Raw genomic sequence first — 17,384 nt, forward strand, 5'->3', positions numbered from 1 at the left:
TTCTACTGCAGATAGGTAGAGAAAACTGCTCACTTTCCTGGTGATGCCAGCAAAAACCCCATGGCCTTCAATCAGCCAGAGCCTGCCTTCTGAGTATTTGCATGGTCTTGAGATGAAGAATGGCTGCTGTCTGAGCAGCGCAGCATCCCTTCTCGTCTTGGAGTAAACCCTGGAATAATCCCAACCTCTTCTTTCTTTTACAGTGGGTGAAAGTAGTTTATTTTTTCTATTTTGTTTTCCGAGGAAGGGGCTGCTGTTCTCTTCTTGGTTGCTCCTGCAGCCCATGTAAGGCTGAGAGGTGCCTTTCCTTAAACCAGTTGCAGGAAGTGAGAGCCTATAGAAACCAGGGATGCCTCCTGAAATGTGTGGCAGGGCTTCCTGGGACTGAGCACCAGTGCCAGGATTGTCTGCGAGAGCAGCAGAGAGTTGCAGAAACTGGTAGCGTGGCCCAGACTTAAATCCGCGAGCAAGAGCTCAGTCTCTTCTGAGGGGAACAAAATGCCCCTTCTGGGTGCCAGTAAAGGCGAGGGACTTTGGAAGCTGCTGCTTCCAAGCTCTCCTGTAAATCCTGTTGGCAAGCGTTGCTTGCTCCTTGCTCTTTGCTGATGCTCTAAATAAAGGCTTCCAGGGCTGCAGTGGAAACAAGAATGTGATGTTTGAAGATAAATGGTTTGCTGTCACTTCTGTTTCAGGAGGGAGATGTCTTGCCCAATTCTTCCCTTGAAATCAATGTGATCTTTAAGCCCGAAGAAGCCAGAGTCTACCAAGAGACAGTCTACTGTGACATCTCAGGTACAGCTCTTTCCTCCTGCTCCTGTTCCCACAGAGGAGGTAGAAACACTCTTCCAGCCCACTCGGACCTCATGTAGTTCTGGAGGGCTCAACAGGGCAGTGCTGGCACACGCCGCTGTCCCCGTGGTTCCCTGTGGTCTCCTGTCGGAGGCCAGGGCTCAGGATGCCTGGCTCTGCCTTCCTGATCCCAGAAGTGACCAAGCAGTGAAGGAATAAGCTTTCCCGCCATGGCTTTGCCAGCATTTGCAACACAGCTTTAGTGAAGGAGCACCAGGCCCCTGTAGACCAGTTACCTCCAAGATGAGTCTTTGTGGCGTGGCTCTCTCCTCCTTCTCGTGCTGCTCACTTTGTGTGCAGAGTAGGCTGGGATGGCAGTGAGAGCTCATCCAAAATTTGAGCCAGGATTCAGGCACCTTAGGCTGCTTCAGTGGCTGAGAGCAGCCTTCAGACTGAAGATCTTGTGCTCTGTCATCTCTAGCAAATGTAAGGGAAAGGACCCACCTTGGAGTTTAGCTGTAAGCCTTGAGGTCTCGGTTGCCTTTGCACCAAGGGATGTGCACGTTAGCAGTACATTTATGGCTTATGTGATCTGCTCAGTGAGAAGGCTGGTTTCCCATGACTGGAGAGAGAGCCTTCATCGGGGACTGGAGAGATAAGACAAGGGCTGATGGGTTCGAGCTTAAACAGGGGAGATTTAGTTTAGATATACAGAAGAAATTCTTTCCTGTGAGAGTGGTGAGGCACTGGAAGAGGCTGCCCAAGGAAGTTGCTCCACCCGTGGCAATGTTCAAGTTCAGGCTGGACGGGACTTGAAGCAAGCTGCTCTAGTGGAAGGTGTCCCTGTCCATGGCAAGGGGTTGGAACTGGATGATCTTAAGGTCCTTTCCAACGCAAACCATTCTGTGGTTCTCTGAGACACCGGCCCAGGGGGTTGGTTAGAAATGAGAAAGCAGCCCCAAGGCGTATGTCCTGAGGGACGAGATGGGTCCCGTATCTTCTCCTGGAGCATCTAGAGCTGGTTCCATCCAGCCCAGGGACCGGCAGCAGCACTGAGACAACCTGGAAAGTGCCGCGTAGCAGAGGAAATTGCACTCACAGAGATTTCCCTCCACAGGCTGTGAGACCAGGCTGCCCCTGTGCATCAGCGGGGAAGGCGTCGGGCCCCAGGTCCAACTCAGCTGTGACCAGCTGAGCATCGGGGAGGTGACTGTTGGCTCAAGCCACAGCTACAGGGTGAGCAGGACGGGGCGCAGGGCATGGGGTGGATCCGGATGGCTCCCGGGCAGCAGCGAGCCTCGTGGAGCTGTGGGATGGGTCTGAATCAACTTGGTGGTGCTGAGCAGGCGCTTGGCACTGCAGGTCAAGTGGAGTGCTCTGTGTCAGGGGAATAAGCCCAGAGTGGCTCTGTTTGTGTGAAGTTATCCCTGCTTTGCATGGAAAAAAACCCCGAGGCAGAACTCGTCCTGTTGTATTTGGCAGCAGCGCTCAGCATCTTCTGCCTTTTACAGATGTTAATTGCTAAACTAGAAAAGAAGTGAGCCTTCTGTAAGCAAAGAGGATTCCTCATGTATTTCCATGTTGCCTTCTCGCTGCTGCTGCAGGTGTTCCTGCTCAACAGAGGAGTTACTGAGACGCCCTTCAGCGTGGTCCCTCCGGAGAGAGCTCTGGGCTCCTGCTTCACCTTTGGCCCCCGGGAGGGCATGCTTTTGCCTTTTGATCATCAGGCCATCTGGATCTCCTTCAATGCCAGTGTCGTGGGGCAGTTCACAGAGGAATTCCAGTTCAATGTGAAGGGATCCCCTGAGCCTCTGACGCTGACTGTGAGGTGAGGAGGGTTCTAAGAGCTTGGCGGCCACATCTGTATCTCTCTCTGGGTAGTCATCTCCCACCTACCTCATTGAGAAAGAAAAGGCTTGTCTGAGGTCTTGATCTTGGCTCTCATCCTGGCATCCCCACACTAGGAGCCCACACTAACCTTGACTCCAGTTTGATGCTGACTCCTTGCGACCGCAGCAGCAAGTGAAGTGGAATTGTCAGCAAGAGGGAGCCATGGAATAGGTTGGGTTGAACACACCATTTGCTGTGGTCCTTGATTTTGAGCTGAGAGGCAGAGCTGGCATTGGTTGGCATCAACCATGAAATAAATTAATGGGTGTTGTGCAGCTTCACGTGGTGATTCAGGTGGATGTTGGTGAGTCCTGGAGTTTGGAGCCTTCAAGTCTGCTGAATTTAAGGGCAGGTGAGGAGATGCGGTGCGTTCAGGTTCCGTTATGCCTGCAACTACTTGAAAGGAGGATGGAGCCAGGAGGTGGCTGGTCTCTTCTCCCAAGTAACAAGGGAAAGGACAAGAGGAAACGGCCTCAGTGTGTGCAGGGCAGATTTAGATTTGATGTTAGGAACAGTTTCTCCCCGAAAGGGTGGTCAGAAGAGACTGCCCCGGGCAGTGGTGGAGTCACCATCTCTGGAAGTGTTCCCAAACCGTGTAGACGAGGCCCTTAGTGACACGGATTAGTGGTGGGCTTGGCAGCGCTGGGGTGACAGTTGGACTTGATGATCTTAAAGGTCTTTTCCAGCGTAGATGATTTGACGATTCTGTGTTGGGTGGTTTAAGACGTGTTGCTCTTGGATGGGTCAGCTGGTGCCCTGGTGGTTGGCTGATATTTTCCTCCAAGATTCAACTGTCCGCTCTGTTGAGCTGTTGCGGCTCTTGTCAAGGGATGTCTGGGGCTCCCCCGGCTTCGTGTCTCAAAGTCCTGCCCCCATAACGATTGCGTGGATCAAGATCTTCTGAGCAAGGTGTTCCTGTACTCCATGGGAAGAGCGGTTCCAGCTAAGAAATGCCAAAGCAGGAAAGCTGTGGCTGGGAAGGGTAGTTACATTGAGTGTGCTTTACTGGGGACACCCCTGTGTCCAACACATTACAGATGGGGAAACTGAGGCACGCAGCCATCACTTGTTTGGTGTCCTTCCTCAGGCCATCAACAACCTGGGGGCATACCCTGCATGACACTGTGCCCCAAGCCCCACAAGCAGCTATGGGCTGCTGACCGCTTTGCTTTGGCTGCCTCCCGTCCACCTGGATGCTGTGCTGAGCATGAGGGTGAGGGCTTGATGTGAAACCCCCTGAGGTTCTCAGGCCGGCTTTTACCCACCGGAACGGTAAGGAAAGCTGAAGGCTTTGCAGTTCTCTTTAACCGAGGCCATGTCTCCTCTGCCTTTGTCCTCACAGTGGCTGTGTCACTGGGCCGGCGTTTCATTTCAATGTATCGTCCCTCCGCTTCGGTGAAGTCTCCTTTGGTGAGTGTGCCCTGGGCTTGGGCTGCAGGGTGGGAGGTCTGAGCCTTACCCAGATGGAGCACTTGTCCAGGACAGCATTGTCACTTGTGTTCCTCCATAGCCGCCTTCAGCATGTCAAAACCAGGACTGCCAGCTGCTAGGCAGTATTTTGCCATCATGAGATCAAACAGACCCAGACAGAATGGCACAGAGCCAATTGAATGGTTCAAATAGAACGGAGGGAGTAGAAAGTCAGTGTTCTCTGGTGTCCTTCACAGTCAGTCCAGCCCCAATCTGCCAGTCCCCAGCAACAGAATGACTGTGAAAGTTTTTCTTGTCCGCGGCCAACTGGAGAAGGGAGTTGAAGGCAAGTTGTAGGTGCCCTGGGTGAATTTTGCTGTTGTGAGGCAAGGGCACCATTTACCCACCTGACCGTTAGCGTGAGAAATCAATTAGTGCTGTGAGGCCAACTCGTTGTCAGCTCCCAGGTAACATGGCCAAGCAGTAGCTCCGCATTGGGCGCCCATGTCTTCAGACATGGGCTCCTCCTTCCCCACCAAAAGCCCAGCTCTGCTGACAGAGCTGGCGGCTGTGCACCCAGAGCTTCTCCACTGAGATGCAGATTCTGGTTCTCCACCTCAGTCTCGCAAAGGACTTCTCACTGAGATGGTCTCAAGTTTAAATGTGAACACAACCCCCCAGATCAGCTGCGATTGTCTCAGTGGCTTCCATTATGGAAAGCAAGTACCAAAGCTGAAGCCATGTCAGCCTTTGTGGGGTAATGAAAGGCGGTGTGCAGCATGGCCGTTTGTCCCCACTCCTTTGGGAGGGTGAGACACAGGTCCTGCTTGTTCTTGAGCAAGCATCAGGTTTGCCTCCAGTGAAGTGGGCCGTGAGCTGCCACAGGCTCAGTCTCGATTGTCCCAAACCAGGAGATGCACCGAGGTTCCTGTCTGGAGAAACTGCTTCAGAGTGCTCTGCATCATGCTGTGGCTGCCAATTTCATCTTTCCTTTCCTTTCCTGGATCATCTCTTTGATGACAACATACTGCTTTTATCTCTCGAAAACTGTGGGAGTGTTTGTGGAGTTCACAGGGACTTTTCTGGACTGACTTTTGAGAGTAAATGTTCTGGATGCACCGTCATGGTTGAGAAGGAATTGGTGCTGGTCTGGGGGAGGTGAGAGCTCCTCACAGTTAGAGACACTTGTGTCAGAGTGGCATTTCTGTGTGACAAGCGTAAAAGGGACCGTAATTGACGACGACTTCCCCACAGAGCTTCTCAATCAGCTGTAATTGCCATTGAAAGGAGGCAAACTCCAAGCGCAGTTTTTTATCACCGCAGGATGTCCACCCCAGGAGTCACGGGATAATAAACTCCTGTTGTGTCCTTTTCCCAGGCTTTCCTCGCACCCTGTGCTGCCGCCTCACTAACACTTCCTCGGTGCCCTTCAACTTCAACCTTCGCATTCCTGGGGACGGCTCGGGAGCACCCAGCGTGACCAGTTTTGCTCAGGTGTCAGACAGCACTGGTCCGTCGTGGAGAAAGCGAGCCCCAGGTGCCAAGAAGCCAGCTGAATTTACTATCAGGCCCTCCACAGGGACCATCTGCGCCAAGGGACACTTGGATATCCAGGTACGCGAAGAGTCCAGCCCTGTGTGCTTCAGAGGTGGAGCTGGAGCTTCGGTGGCATTGAGGGGGCTTTAGCACTGCTGGCTCTGAGCATCCTGCGAGTAAGAGTTGGGCACTAGTGTTGGGCTCTACATCTGCCCTGGCAACGCAAAGCGCATTCAGTAATTCAGGTATTGTCCAAAGACTTCTGTTACTGCCAGAGACTGTGCTCTACACATGAACCAGCAGAAGAATTAAAGGCAAACATCACAGAATCCTAGCCTGTTTTGGGTTGGAAGGGACCTTACAGCTCATCCAGTTCCAGCCCCCTGCCATGGGCAGGGACACCTTCCACCAGACGAGGCTGCTCCAAGCCACATCCAAACTGGCCTTGAACACCGCCAGGGATGGGGCAGCCACAGCTTCTCTGGGCAACCGGTGCCAGGGCCTCAGCCCCCGCACAAGGAAGAACTTCTTCCTGATACCTCATCTTCCTCATATCTACTAAATCCTCCCTTTCCTTGCTGTGGAAGGAGATGTGGAGGGCACTGCATATGGCCGATGGGTTTTGGGAGTGATGAAGTATTTGATGCTCTTGTCTTCCAGGTCACCCTGTGCTCCAACACCGTGAAGAGATACAAGCTGGCCCTGGTGGCTGATGTGGATGGTGTTGGCAGAGAGGTGTTATCACTGCCCGTCAGAGCCAGGTACCAACGCTTCCCTTGCAGCCCCTCTTCTTTCCCTATGCATCTGCCAGAAGCAAGTGGTGCTGCCTTGCGTAGAGCTGGCTGGCTCCAGCTCCAAACGAGGAGCATTGCTCAATGAGCTAGTTCTGCCCAGCTAGACAGGAGAACAGCAGCGCATGGAAAGCAGTCCATGATGAGCAGCACTTGTGCTCAGGCACAGGCACGGCCCAGGGCCTTCTCCTACAGGAAACTGTGATTATATTCCTTATCGGCCTGCTCTGGGGGCTTGAGGTGTAATGTTTCCAAAGGGCCGCCTCTCCTCCTTCCTGCAAGTGTTGGACTTGTGCTGGGTTGTGGCCAGAATCCAGGACTGGTTTGGGCCACAGCAAGCAGCTGCTGCAAGCTGTTGTCTGCCTCAGTTAAGGAGGGGCCGTGCAGACGGGCAAGGGGCTTAGGGCAGGACTGGTGAGGGAAAAGTAAAGGCGAGATCTTGTGACAGACAAAGTAGTCCTTGGTGTGGAAGGTGAGCTCAGGTTTTTGTGCTTCCGTCTGGCTCTGCTGAGCATTGATGTTCTCGGAGTTAAGCTCAAAGTTGTTCTTGCTTCAGCCACATTCAGGCCTGTTGTGCTGCGGTGGGCGTCAGTTCAACGGCAAGAGGGATGCATTTCACCGGTGCTGTTCCCTCTCCCGGGCAGAGTTGTGCAGTCAGTGCCTGGGCTGCAGTTGTGTAGAACAAGTGCAAATGGGAGCAGCTGGCGTGCGGACCCGTGGGGAAAGGAGCAAGGCAGCCACAGGGCCTGGGAGAGGGTTATCGCTCACGGCGCAGGGCAGGTGGTGGCCTGCACCCTGCGTTGCTGGGGTAAAGGGCTGGATTTCAGGCAGGGACACAGCGGTGTTTTCCCTGAGACACTGGAGTCTGGTGTTCCTGGAGCCTTGGCGAGCGCTGCTCCTCGGTGGGAAAGCTCCCTCAGAGCTCACACCTCGCTGGGGCCATTGAGAGGGTCCTTGCGAGCCTCCTGGGGCAAAGGAGGGGCAAAGCTGACCTGGGACTGGGCACCGTGCTCTGCCTGGGCACTGAGCAGCTTTTGTGATGCTGAGACTCAGGGTCTGCCCCTCTTTTGCAAGAGGTTGTTGGGTAAAAAGAAGTTGAAGGCTGTTTCTCACTGTAGGCGTATCAAATGTCTATTTGACGGTGACAAATGGGTCGTGCTCCATTTGGTGCTCATTGAGAAGTAAACAAGTAAGCAACGCTGTGTCAGAATCTAATTCCCTTTTGCTCATCTCTCTGCCTAGATGTGTAATTCCCCCGCTGCGAGTGCTCCACCCGGCTCTGACCTTTGGACGATGCTCTCTCAAAGTCCCTTACCAGCAGATGCTGACCCTTGTGAACGACAGCAACCTTCCAGGCTGCTACTGGGCTCTTCCTCAGGTTTGGCATCGCATCCGCCTCCTGCCTCCAATGTCACCTAGGGGTTTGTTAGGGAAAAAACGGGTTTGGTTAAGATGTTGCTGGTTTGTATTCAACCCTAAAGGTTTGCTGGGAACAGGAAGCTACCTGAATATCAACTCCAGGAAGCAGCTTAAACTCTCCAGGAAGCAGATTATATTCAAGTCTTTGGGATGCTTTCAATGCGGGAGAACTTGTAGGGTTGTGAAAAGCTGCTGCAAGGAGGCTGCCAGCACGGGACGGGGGGTTGTGGAGGCAGCAGCTGTTGGCCCCCCTCGGGATGCTGAACCCATACATGTCTTGCATCTTGAGTTGTGCCTTTCTGCTTTCTCCTAGGCATTTTTAGACACGTGTGTGAGTTGGCGTTGTGGTAGATGTTAAAGAGTTGAAAGTTTCCTCAAAGGTCAGTCTGAAGCCGTGTTTGGTTCTGTCCCTTATAGGAGAACAAGGATGCTGCTGCTGTGTGGTACTCCAGCCCTGAGCCCCGTGGGATTATCCAGCCTCACAGCTCGGTGGAGATCCCGTTCACACTGGAAGTCCAGGTGATGGGAAAGCAGGACACCGTTGCTCGTGTTGCGGTGTTTGGGAGTAAAGAATCCCCACTGGTGAGTGCTGGGGCAGACGTGTGCCTTTGTGCCTCTCATCTTGGTGGGATGTAGAGCGTACAGGGGTTCTTCCAGGGAAAATGATCTATGGCTGTTGTCTACAAGGAAAGAAGGCATTCGTGGCATAAGCAACACTAATGCCTGGAGAAGACATGGGACTGAGTGACCCTGTGCCCGGTCAATCCATCCTCAAGGCGCTGCGCTCGTGCTCGGCTGCTGCTCGCAGCCCGCAAATGCTGGTCAAAACCTGGCTGGGTGTTGCCTGCACAAATGGGAGTTTCTGGGTGTCATTTCCTCTAGGTCTGCCTTATGGCTTGAGTGCAGCTTCGGGAGCTGGTAGCCACATCCAAGCTGGCCTTGAACAGTGCCACGGATGGGGCAGCCATAGCTCCTCTGGGCAGCCTGTGCCAGCCATAGCTCCTCTTGGCAACCTGTGCCAGAGCCTCACCACCCCTCACAGGGAAGAGCTTCTTCCCAGGATCCCATATTGATCACCACCCCCCCCCCCCCGTCAATTTAGAGCCGTCCTTCCCTGTTCTGTCCCCGCAGGCCCTTATCCAAAGCCCCTCTCAAGGTTTCTTGTTGGCCCCTTTAGGCACTGCAAGGTGCTTTAAGGTCTCCCCCGAGCCCTCCCTTCTTCAGGCTCTACAAGCCTGGTTAAGGCTTGGGGTGTTTGGAGCTGGGGAAATCCCGCCAGACTGGATAAATTCTCATTGGTTTTAGTGATGTGAGAAGGGGGTTTAGCAAAAGGATCCACATTCCTCCTCCGCTAGTTTGTGCCCCTTCTGCAGGAACAAACTTTTGGGTCTCAGGCTGTCAGCAGAAAAAAATACTGCTCGAATGATGCAATTAATAATGAATGTCTTGGTGCAATAAAGAAGTAATACCAGGAATGCACACAAGCACAAATGAGAGGCAACTAACTTGCATGATCTCTGCTGAGAAGAGCTTTGCTTCCAGCCTCTACTGGTTTTCACAGGAGAAGCTTTGGGAAGGTTGAAGAAGTTCCTGTGCAGTGTGGCTGTGCAGCCGCAGCAGTCAGGGAGGGTGGTTTATGGCATGATGGAGCAGTACAAGGAGCAGGCGTAGGCACAGAGTAGCGGAAGGAGAGCTGACAGCATGGAGGAGGTGTGAAAAGCATGCGTGGGAGATGGGGGTTCTGTATCCCCTCATAATGGGATCTTGTGGCTTTCAGATCCGCAGGGACCACTCCAGGTGCCACCTTTGCTCCAGCCTTCCTGTTTCAGCCTCACAACCCTGACAGCTTCAAACAGTCAGAATTCCCTCAGCCTACGAGCCCCCTTAGAGCTGTCCAGTCATTCTAAACCTTCCCTGTTGTTTTTTTCTCTTTCCTGCCTGCCTCCTGGAGCAGGAAATCCATTTATTGAGCACTGGAGAAGGACCAGTTGTCCACGTGCACCCAAGTGAGATAAATTTTGGCAGCATCCAAGTTCTACAAGATGCTTCCCGGACCCTTCACCTCTCCAATCAGTCTGTCATCCCCGCATCCTTCTCGGCAAAGATGGTAAGTGTCGCTGGGGCTGTTTTCCAGAGCAAGTGAGTGGCCCATAGCAGCCTGTGACTGGAGCACTTATTTCTATGCAACATTTCCATGTCACTGAGATGTGTCTGAGAGAGAAAGCCAGATGTTCCATCCGAGTGCAGCAAGAGGAGCCTGGCTCCGGGGGCACTTGTAGCTGGGGCACCCGTCAGTAAAACAGAGTTTGCAGAGATGTTTGAGCAGAAAGGAGTTCATTTCTGCAAGTTCTCCCTTTATTTTGTGGAAGGCGTTTAGCTGTGAGAGTCTTTGTTTTGGAACTGAGAGGTCTGTCCTCAAGGCGCTTAGGGTGAAGTGGGTTTCACACCTCCTCGGGGGTCAAACCAGCTGGGTTGTTGCCCAGAAGCAGACTTGTAAGGGTTGTGTACCTGCAGAGCCTGTGTGCTCTGTAACATTGTAGAGCATGTGGCTGCAGAAAGAGGCTGTTTAATTCCTGGAGGCGGCAGGGTGGAACAGGCTGCGGAGCAGAAGGAGGTTGTGGGGTCTTCTAACAGGGGCTGATGCAGCCAGGAAGGGCTCGTGTGCTGGGTCTGGGGGGTGCTCCCCACCGGAGGGGCGTCTGTGAGGGGCTTGAGAGGAGGTTTGTTCTTCTGCAGGCTGGGTTGTTGAAGTTCTGGAGCCGCTTCACGCAGGCCTGTGGCTGGGGACTTGGTTGTGTCTGCGCATGAGGCATCCAGCAGGGTGTGAGAGCACAGGTTCAGCCCCCTGGGCAAGGAGGAGGGGGCTGAATTTCCCTCCTGCTGCTTTTCCAGGCGTTTGGGGGTTAAATAGAACCTCAAAGTGGGGGATTCGCAGGCAGCTTGCTTTGTCCACACCATAAAAATCTCCTTTTGACCTCTGCAAAGAGCAAGCACCCCAGTGCCCTCAGCAGCTGCCTCCTTCAGTGCCCTTTCTTACTTGCTGGTAAGCAAAGCAATTGTTACTCTGCTCGTCAGGGGAAAGCAAACATGTCCTGTTGCGCTGTGCCTATTGGCAACTGAATTACAGAGGGTTAGAAGTCTTCAAGACAGCTGTGCTTCTAGAAGCAAGCTGAGAGCTTTTCCCAAAGGCAAAGCAGGAGCAGTTTGGTTCTTAAATGTTGCGCTTGGCAGCAGCTGGGCAAGCCGTAGCCGTGCCCTGGAGAGCCGCGATGCGCAGAGTGGTGTCCCTGGCCTCCCCAGCCTGGCAGGGAGGGCAGATGCGATCATGGAGGGGTGAGCTGTGGACAGGGAGCACAAATGGAGACAAGCTCTGCCCCTTGATCCCGTAAAACATCCCGTTGACGGTGCTCGGGGCAGAGGCTAAACCACAGTGGTCCCCGTGCTTGTGCTGAGGAGATGCTGATGCTGAGGAGGCAGGAGGAGGCCGGTTGTTGGCGGGAGCATGTAGCCAGCCTCAGGCTCTGATCTCCGCCTCCTGCAGGGCTCGGGGTGCTTTTGGGCTGTTTCCTGCCACTGGCTGTTTGTGTGGATAAGGAGCAGCTTTGAAATGAAGAACAGAGGGTCCCCCCCACCGGGAATGCTGAACCACCTGGGACAAGGCTCTGCAGCCAGCTGGTGCAGGACGGGGTTTATTTCCCCTTCATGAGCAGCCGTACGAGGACAGTGACTCAGCCTGACTGAGAATGGGAATGCTGTTGTTAGAGCTACGGGAATGGGAATGCTGTTGTTAGAGCTACGGGAATGGGAATGCTGTTGTTAGAGCTACGGCTCTCGCTAGAGCTACGGCTTGATCAAGTGCAGCTGCATTTGTAACGTGGAGTTCTGCTTCCTCTGTCACTTGTGCAAGGCCAGAGTGACCAGATCACTTCAGTGACTCATCTGTAAACAGATTCAAGAGAGCTGATTGTGGTGTCTCCTCAGTCATCCCTTGGGGCAGCTATCCGTCCCTTCCTCCCTCTCTCCTTCCCTCCCTCCATCCGTCAGCTGCACACTGGTGTCCATTGTAACCAGATTGTGGAAGCTTTCATTCACGATGGATGTCTGTGCTGGGATAAGATTCTGATTATCGTGGTGAACTTCTGAAGTGGTGGATCCCAGCCCTTACTGGTTACTCAGGAGCTCTGATGCCCAATAGTACAAGAAGCTGCTATAGGGTCAGAAATAGCCACTGTCTTTGTGCATGCAGTGCATGCAGCTACGGCATCATTTTGCGGCGCACTCAAGGATAAGCAAGTAGCAGAGATGTTATCAGAGGTTGGGTATTTGTCTTGAAAGTGGGGGTATTTTGTAGCGTGGCTCCAAGAGGTTTCTTGTCTCTGAGACACAGGCTGGATTGGGGGCAGGCAGAAGCTGACCTAGAAACCCAAGGGAATGTGTCTCGGCAGAGCCTTGTGGCCCTGGCAGGTCTCCTGTTCAGCAGTGCACGGTGCTGCCCCTTGGAGCCAGAGCAGATGCTGACTGAAAGAATGAGGAGAGGATGCAAATCGTCCTCCCCTGGCCTGGGCTGTTGGCGTGGGCTGTTGGCCTGGGCGGGCCCAGCAGGGCTGTGCTGGGTCACGCCAGGGAGTTGAAGGTCTGGCTCCGTCGAGACCCCCATCCTCATTCCTCAGGAATAGTTTCTGGGGTACAATTTTCTGGCGGGCTTGTTGCCAAGCTTTGATAAATGAGCTTTGTCAGGGAGCAGACTCTCAGATTCACGTTTGGAGCGGAGCTCTCAGGGCTCCTTTCCAAGCGAGCTGCCCTGTGTCAGCACGAGCCAGAGAAGCTGTACATGAATGTCAGTGGAATCTTCACACCCACTGGCTCGGTGTGAACGTGTTGCCTGGGCAGGCCTTGGCTGGTGGCAGCCAGGTCCGTGGTTTCTGTCCTAAATGAGTGTTGTTTGTCTTCCAGGCTGGTGCAGACTCGTGCTGGACCGTTGGACCCAGTCAGGGAGTGATCCCTGCCAAGGCCGAGGTGTCTCTGGCTGTCACTGCAAACTTGGATGACACGGAGCAATTCAAGGACGAGGTGGTGCTGTTCATTGAGAACAGTCGTGCCTACGTCATCCCCGTCCAGGCTGTTGGCGTTGGCACCACGATTGTCATTGACAAACCCTTTGGCCCGGAGCTCAACCTGGCGCCCTGCTTCAGGTAGGGAATCTCTCAGCTCCCACTTCCCCATGGGCTCAGCAAGGAGGAGTTCTGCTGCAGTCCCTCAAGCTTCTTCAGTGCTCACAGTCCTGGCTCTGCTTCCCTGAAGCCACAGGGCTTCCTTTGGAAACATTTTATGGCCATCTGCAAGTCAGTAGGTACTCTGAAAGCCACCGAGCTGGAGAGCAGTTGCTAAGTTGTTGCTGAATTGTCTTTAGTCATAATCCATTTGTCTCCTCACTTTATCAAACAAAGATTTGGAGGAAGAGAGCAGGTCCTGGAAGCCTCCAGCTGAGAAATGCTGCCTTACAAGTACAGACATGTTTCTCTCTGCAGTGATAGTGCTTGCTTTGCCATTCCGTCTGGAGTAAGATCTCAGAGCAGCAGCAAGCCTGGGCAGTAGCTTGTTAGCAGCTCCTCGACTGAATGAATGGCGCTGGTTTATTTCCCCTCTGGCCAGGAGCCCTGGAGGAGCAGCAGAATTTCTTTGCCCTGTGTCATCCCCCAGTTGGCTCCTCTACCCCACTCCGTGCCCGGTTGCTCTTTATTAGACGTGGTGGCTCTTCCCTGGTTTCTCCTGCCTGCTTCCCGAGGCACGGGCAAGCGAGTGTGGATGCAGGACCAGCTCTGGAAGGGGGAGGAAGTGTGGAAGTGTGGAAGTCTGCTGAGGTGGAGTGGGATAAATGAAGAGTCTCGATTGAAATTGGTGAGCTGGAAGGAGAGGATTCAGTGGTCCCAACGTGTGTGTCTGAAACCAGTCATGTTCTTGGAGACAGGAGGAAAGAAGTGCTGTTTGCCTTGTGTTGGAGACCTCCTCAGAGAAGAAGAACAGTCTTCTTGGGGTGGCTCTTCCTTTCTGTGGCTGCAAAGAGGGTCCGTGGTGCTCCGATACCTGAATTCTTGGGGTAGAAAGAGCAGCTTAATCCTACCTTAAGTACTTGGGATAGATTTGGAGAGGTAAAATACGCACCCACGAGCCCTCCACGTACGCAGGGACATCGCAGGGAGGCTGGTGCTTGTCCAGAGTTTCCTGTGCTCAGTGCAGCCACAAGCTGGCTGCACAATGGAGGGGACGGTGTCCATGTGATTCATGTAGTTGTCTTCTGCCCCCCTTTATGTCTTTGCCCGCGGGCTCAGTTTGGAGCTGTTGCCATTGCTGTCGGCTGCAGAGCCGCCACCAGAGGGTGGTACGTTGTGGGCAATGAGGGTTGGATGCTCCCTACGAGACGCCTCAGAGGCATGAACAACAGCTCCCAAGGGGAAGGTGGAGTGGCAGCGAGGCTGTTCCTCCAGCTACTTGCATGTGGGGCCGGCTCTTTACGAAGCTCTTCCTTGCTGGAAGGGTGCCAGCAGAGCAGCTGCTGGATGGTGACAAACCTAGGGGCAGCCAAGGTCTGGCTTTTGGTGAAGCCGAGTGTGCAGTCAGGTCGTGCCCTCAGGGTGCTGAAGCTGGGTGACCAGTGGCAAATAGCAGCTCCCCTGCCATTTTGTGTCTCTTCTTCTCCTCTAGCCTGGATCCCTGCTGTTACCGCTTCAAGATGACAAACAAAGGACGACGCACCCATCTGCTCTATTGGACCACAGAAGGTGGCACCACACTTAAGCAGCGCAAGCGTCTCCCTCGCATCAGTAACAGCAAGGGCAAGGTTTCCTCCTGTGGCCCCGTGCTGAAGCTTCAGCCGCTGAGGACGGAGCTGATGCCCGGCCAGACAGTGGAGGTGGTGCTGAAAGGCTCCTGCAGCACCCCCCAGGTGAGTTCTGCATCAGGGCATTTCTGCAGCCCCTTGACATTTGCCTGAGCAAATGGGCAAGTGCTTCTGAGAACCTGGTTTCCTGCCATAAGTTACCGTGGCAGCACCAGTTGCTTTCCATGCTCGCCACCGTCAGTTGCTGAGGCTTTTTGAGTTCCATGGCTACCATAAAGCCAACTTGGTGGTAGCAAAACATGGCCTGAAGGCACTGTCGCCCCAGGCTCTGTCCAGCATGGCCTTGTACCCTGCCAGGGATGGAGCATTCACCACTGCTTTGGCAACCTGTGCCAGTGCCTCACCATCCTCACAGTGAAGAACCTCTTCCTTGTATCTAACCTGAACTTGCCCTGTTTGAGTTTAAGTCCATTACCCCTTGTCCTGTTGCTGCAGTCCCTGAGAAGAGTCCGTGTCCGGCATCCTTGTAGGCCCCGTTCAGCTAGTGGAAGGCTGCTCTGAGGTCTCCCCGCGGTTTCTCTTCTCCAGGCTGAGCAGCCCCAGTTTTCTCAGCTGGCCTTAAAGTTAGAGGTAGACTGGGAGCCCAGGCAGAAAGTAACTAAAGAAATGGGCAGTTGTCTGTGTGGGGAAGCAGCGAGTGAAACAAAACACCCAGGAAGGTAGGGAGTGTCTGGGAGCAGCATTGATTTTCCTCTGTAGACAGACACGGGCCGGGAGCTTGTCCGGCCCGGAGACCGGGACGAGAGAAATGAACCCAGTGTGCCAGTTCTAATGATCCGAATGATGTCCGTCCACATGGGAAAGTGTTCCAGGGATCATTAGAACTGAGAGCTTGACTTGTGTCAGTATTCCCATCAGCGCTCGCCCCGCTCCCTCAGCCAGCCCCCGTGTGCCGAGGGCAGGCAGGTCTTGCAGCACCCTTGGGTTGCAGCTCAGAGGGGCAGATTTCAGCAGGGTCACTGAGTGTTCTCCTCCCTGGACCCTTCTCTCCGGGGGAAATCCAGCTCTGCAGAGGAGCTGCCGTCTGACCCCGGTGTGCCTTCCCTGGCACACACTGCCTGAGTGGTAGCTTGAGGAAGACTTGATCCCTCAGCTGGTTGACTCCGATGGGACTGTCCGTGTGCAGTCCTGAGCCCATGAGGATTTGCTGAAGAGGGAAGAAGGAACCAGAAGGGAAATGGTCAGGCCACTGGTGAGGGTGCCTTCCTGGAAAGCCAAATGGGCATCTGTGAGCTCAGCTGTGGCTACCTGGCTCGTGCAGTCCAAGCCAAGAGCCTGGGATTGGGTCTTCCACCTTCCCTAGGTCTCGGGAACTTCATACTCTTGAGGCTGGTTAGAAGCCCAAGACCCTGTGGTGCACGTGCAGCACAGGTGATTCTGACGTCTCTAGGCTCTGAGGAGGAGTTGGGTTGTGGTGGTCTATCAGAGGGAAGAGAGAGGAAAAAAGGGAGGAATGTGGGGAAGTGAAACCATGAGGAGGAATCAGGAAAAGTCTTGGATGTAAGAGCATCCAGCTTAAGTGGAGGGTTTTCATGCCAGGTTGAAGACATCTCTTTCCTGGGGAGGTTTGTTTTACAGGCAGGTCTAGGGGGACACAGTACATCCTAGGAAGGCAGGCTGTCTGTTTGGGGTTTTCCCAGGGATCCTTTCCACTAAACTTGCAAGGGAGGATTTGCTGGCATTGATCCTTCTATCCCCTGTTTCCCTTCATACAGTCTGGTTTGTTTTTTTTTCATGAGTTCCTACAGTTTTCGGTAAGCATTTTGTTTGGCAGTGGGACAAAGCAAAGCAATAACCGTTTGGGCAGGGATTGTTCTGACAGCTGTAGGCAGCACAAGACTCCTGAGGGCCTTTTGTGGTGGTTGGGTTGTAACACGAGGGACGCGTGAGTGCAGAACAAAGAGGAAGCAGCTTATAAAGAAGAGAGGGCTCCTGAGGAGACCAATGGCTGTAACTTCATGCAGTAATGGGGCGTGTGGGTGGGCGGCTCAAAGATGCAGTGTGTTTTGTGGACACCCTGATAACACCCGCTGGGGGCCGTGTGGCTCGCATGCAGGTGGTGAAGGAGAAGCTGCTGTGTCACGCCATCGTGGGCAAGGAGGGAGTGAAGAATCTGATCGTGCAGGTGGACGTCACGTGCGAGTTCATTGCTCCTGCTCTGCAAATATCCAGCAGAGAAATCACTTTCCGGGTGGAGAAGGTGAGTCTCTGCATTGCATCCTGGCACTGACTGGTGTGGCTGGGGTGTGCCTGTGTCCTAAGGAGGAAGTTCTCCAAGTCCACAGAGCTTTGGCTGTTGACTTGAGCCAGGCCCAGCTTTTGTCATGAATGCCGAGATCATTATTTCACCCCTGTGGGGCTGGGGACAGTCTCCGCAGCTCTATTCTGCCCTTCTCGAGGTGCAGACAGAATTGAGCTGCTGAGCCAAGGGCACGGGCTGAGATGTGGGACCCGTGAGAGCAGCGTGGGCTTTGGAAGAGCCACTTGCTGTGCTGGGGCTGCAGGTGGAGAGCAGATCCCTCCTCACCCTCCCTGAGGTGGTGGTGAGAGGAGTGAGGATGCTGCTAGAGATGAGGCTGTTCTCTAAGTTGAGCCAGGTAGAACTGAGATTACAGCTGCTCTGGCGAGGGGGAGCATGCCCCCCTCTAGAG

The 17,384-nt window shown here is 53.9% G+C and overlaps 1 protein-coding gene across 1 annotated transcript in view; it reads left to right on the forward strand.

Moving 5' to 3' along the window:
- LOC136005930 (hydrocephalus-inducing protein homolog) overlaps positions 1-17,384 on the forward strand; it is a gene marked incomplete at its 5' end in the record, with an annotated part of 48,470 nt that overhangs the window by 11,277 nt on the left and 19,809 nt on the right. Inside the window, 8 exons of the mRNA XM_065663820.1 lie at positions 5,536-5,703; positions 6,286-6,386; positions 7,659-7,794; positions 8,253-8,417; positions 9,790-9,942; positions 12,789-13,027; positions 14,538-14,778; positions 16,790-16,933. Of these exons, the coding sequence (XP_065519892.1) occupies positions 5,536-5,703; positions 6,286-6,386; positions 7,659-7,794; positions 8,253-8,417; positions 9,790-9,942; positions 12,789-13,027; positions 14,538-14,778; positions 16,790-16,933 (1,347 nt within the window). The remainder of the gene's footprint in view (positions 1-5,535; positions 5,704-6,285; positions 6,387-7,658; positions 7,795-8,252; positions 8,418-9,789; positions 9,943-12,788; positions 13,028-14,537; positions 14,779-16,789; positions 16,934-17,384) is intronic.

This window comes from Lathamus discolor, chromosome Z (assembly GCF_037157495.1).
Source record: "Lathamus discolor isolate bLatDis1 chromosome Z, bLatDis1.hap1, whole genome shotgun sequence".
Taxonomy (NCBI): domain Eukaryota; kingdom Metazoa; phylum Chordata; class Aves; order Psittaciformes; family Psittacidae; genus Lathamus; species Lathamus discolor.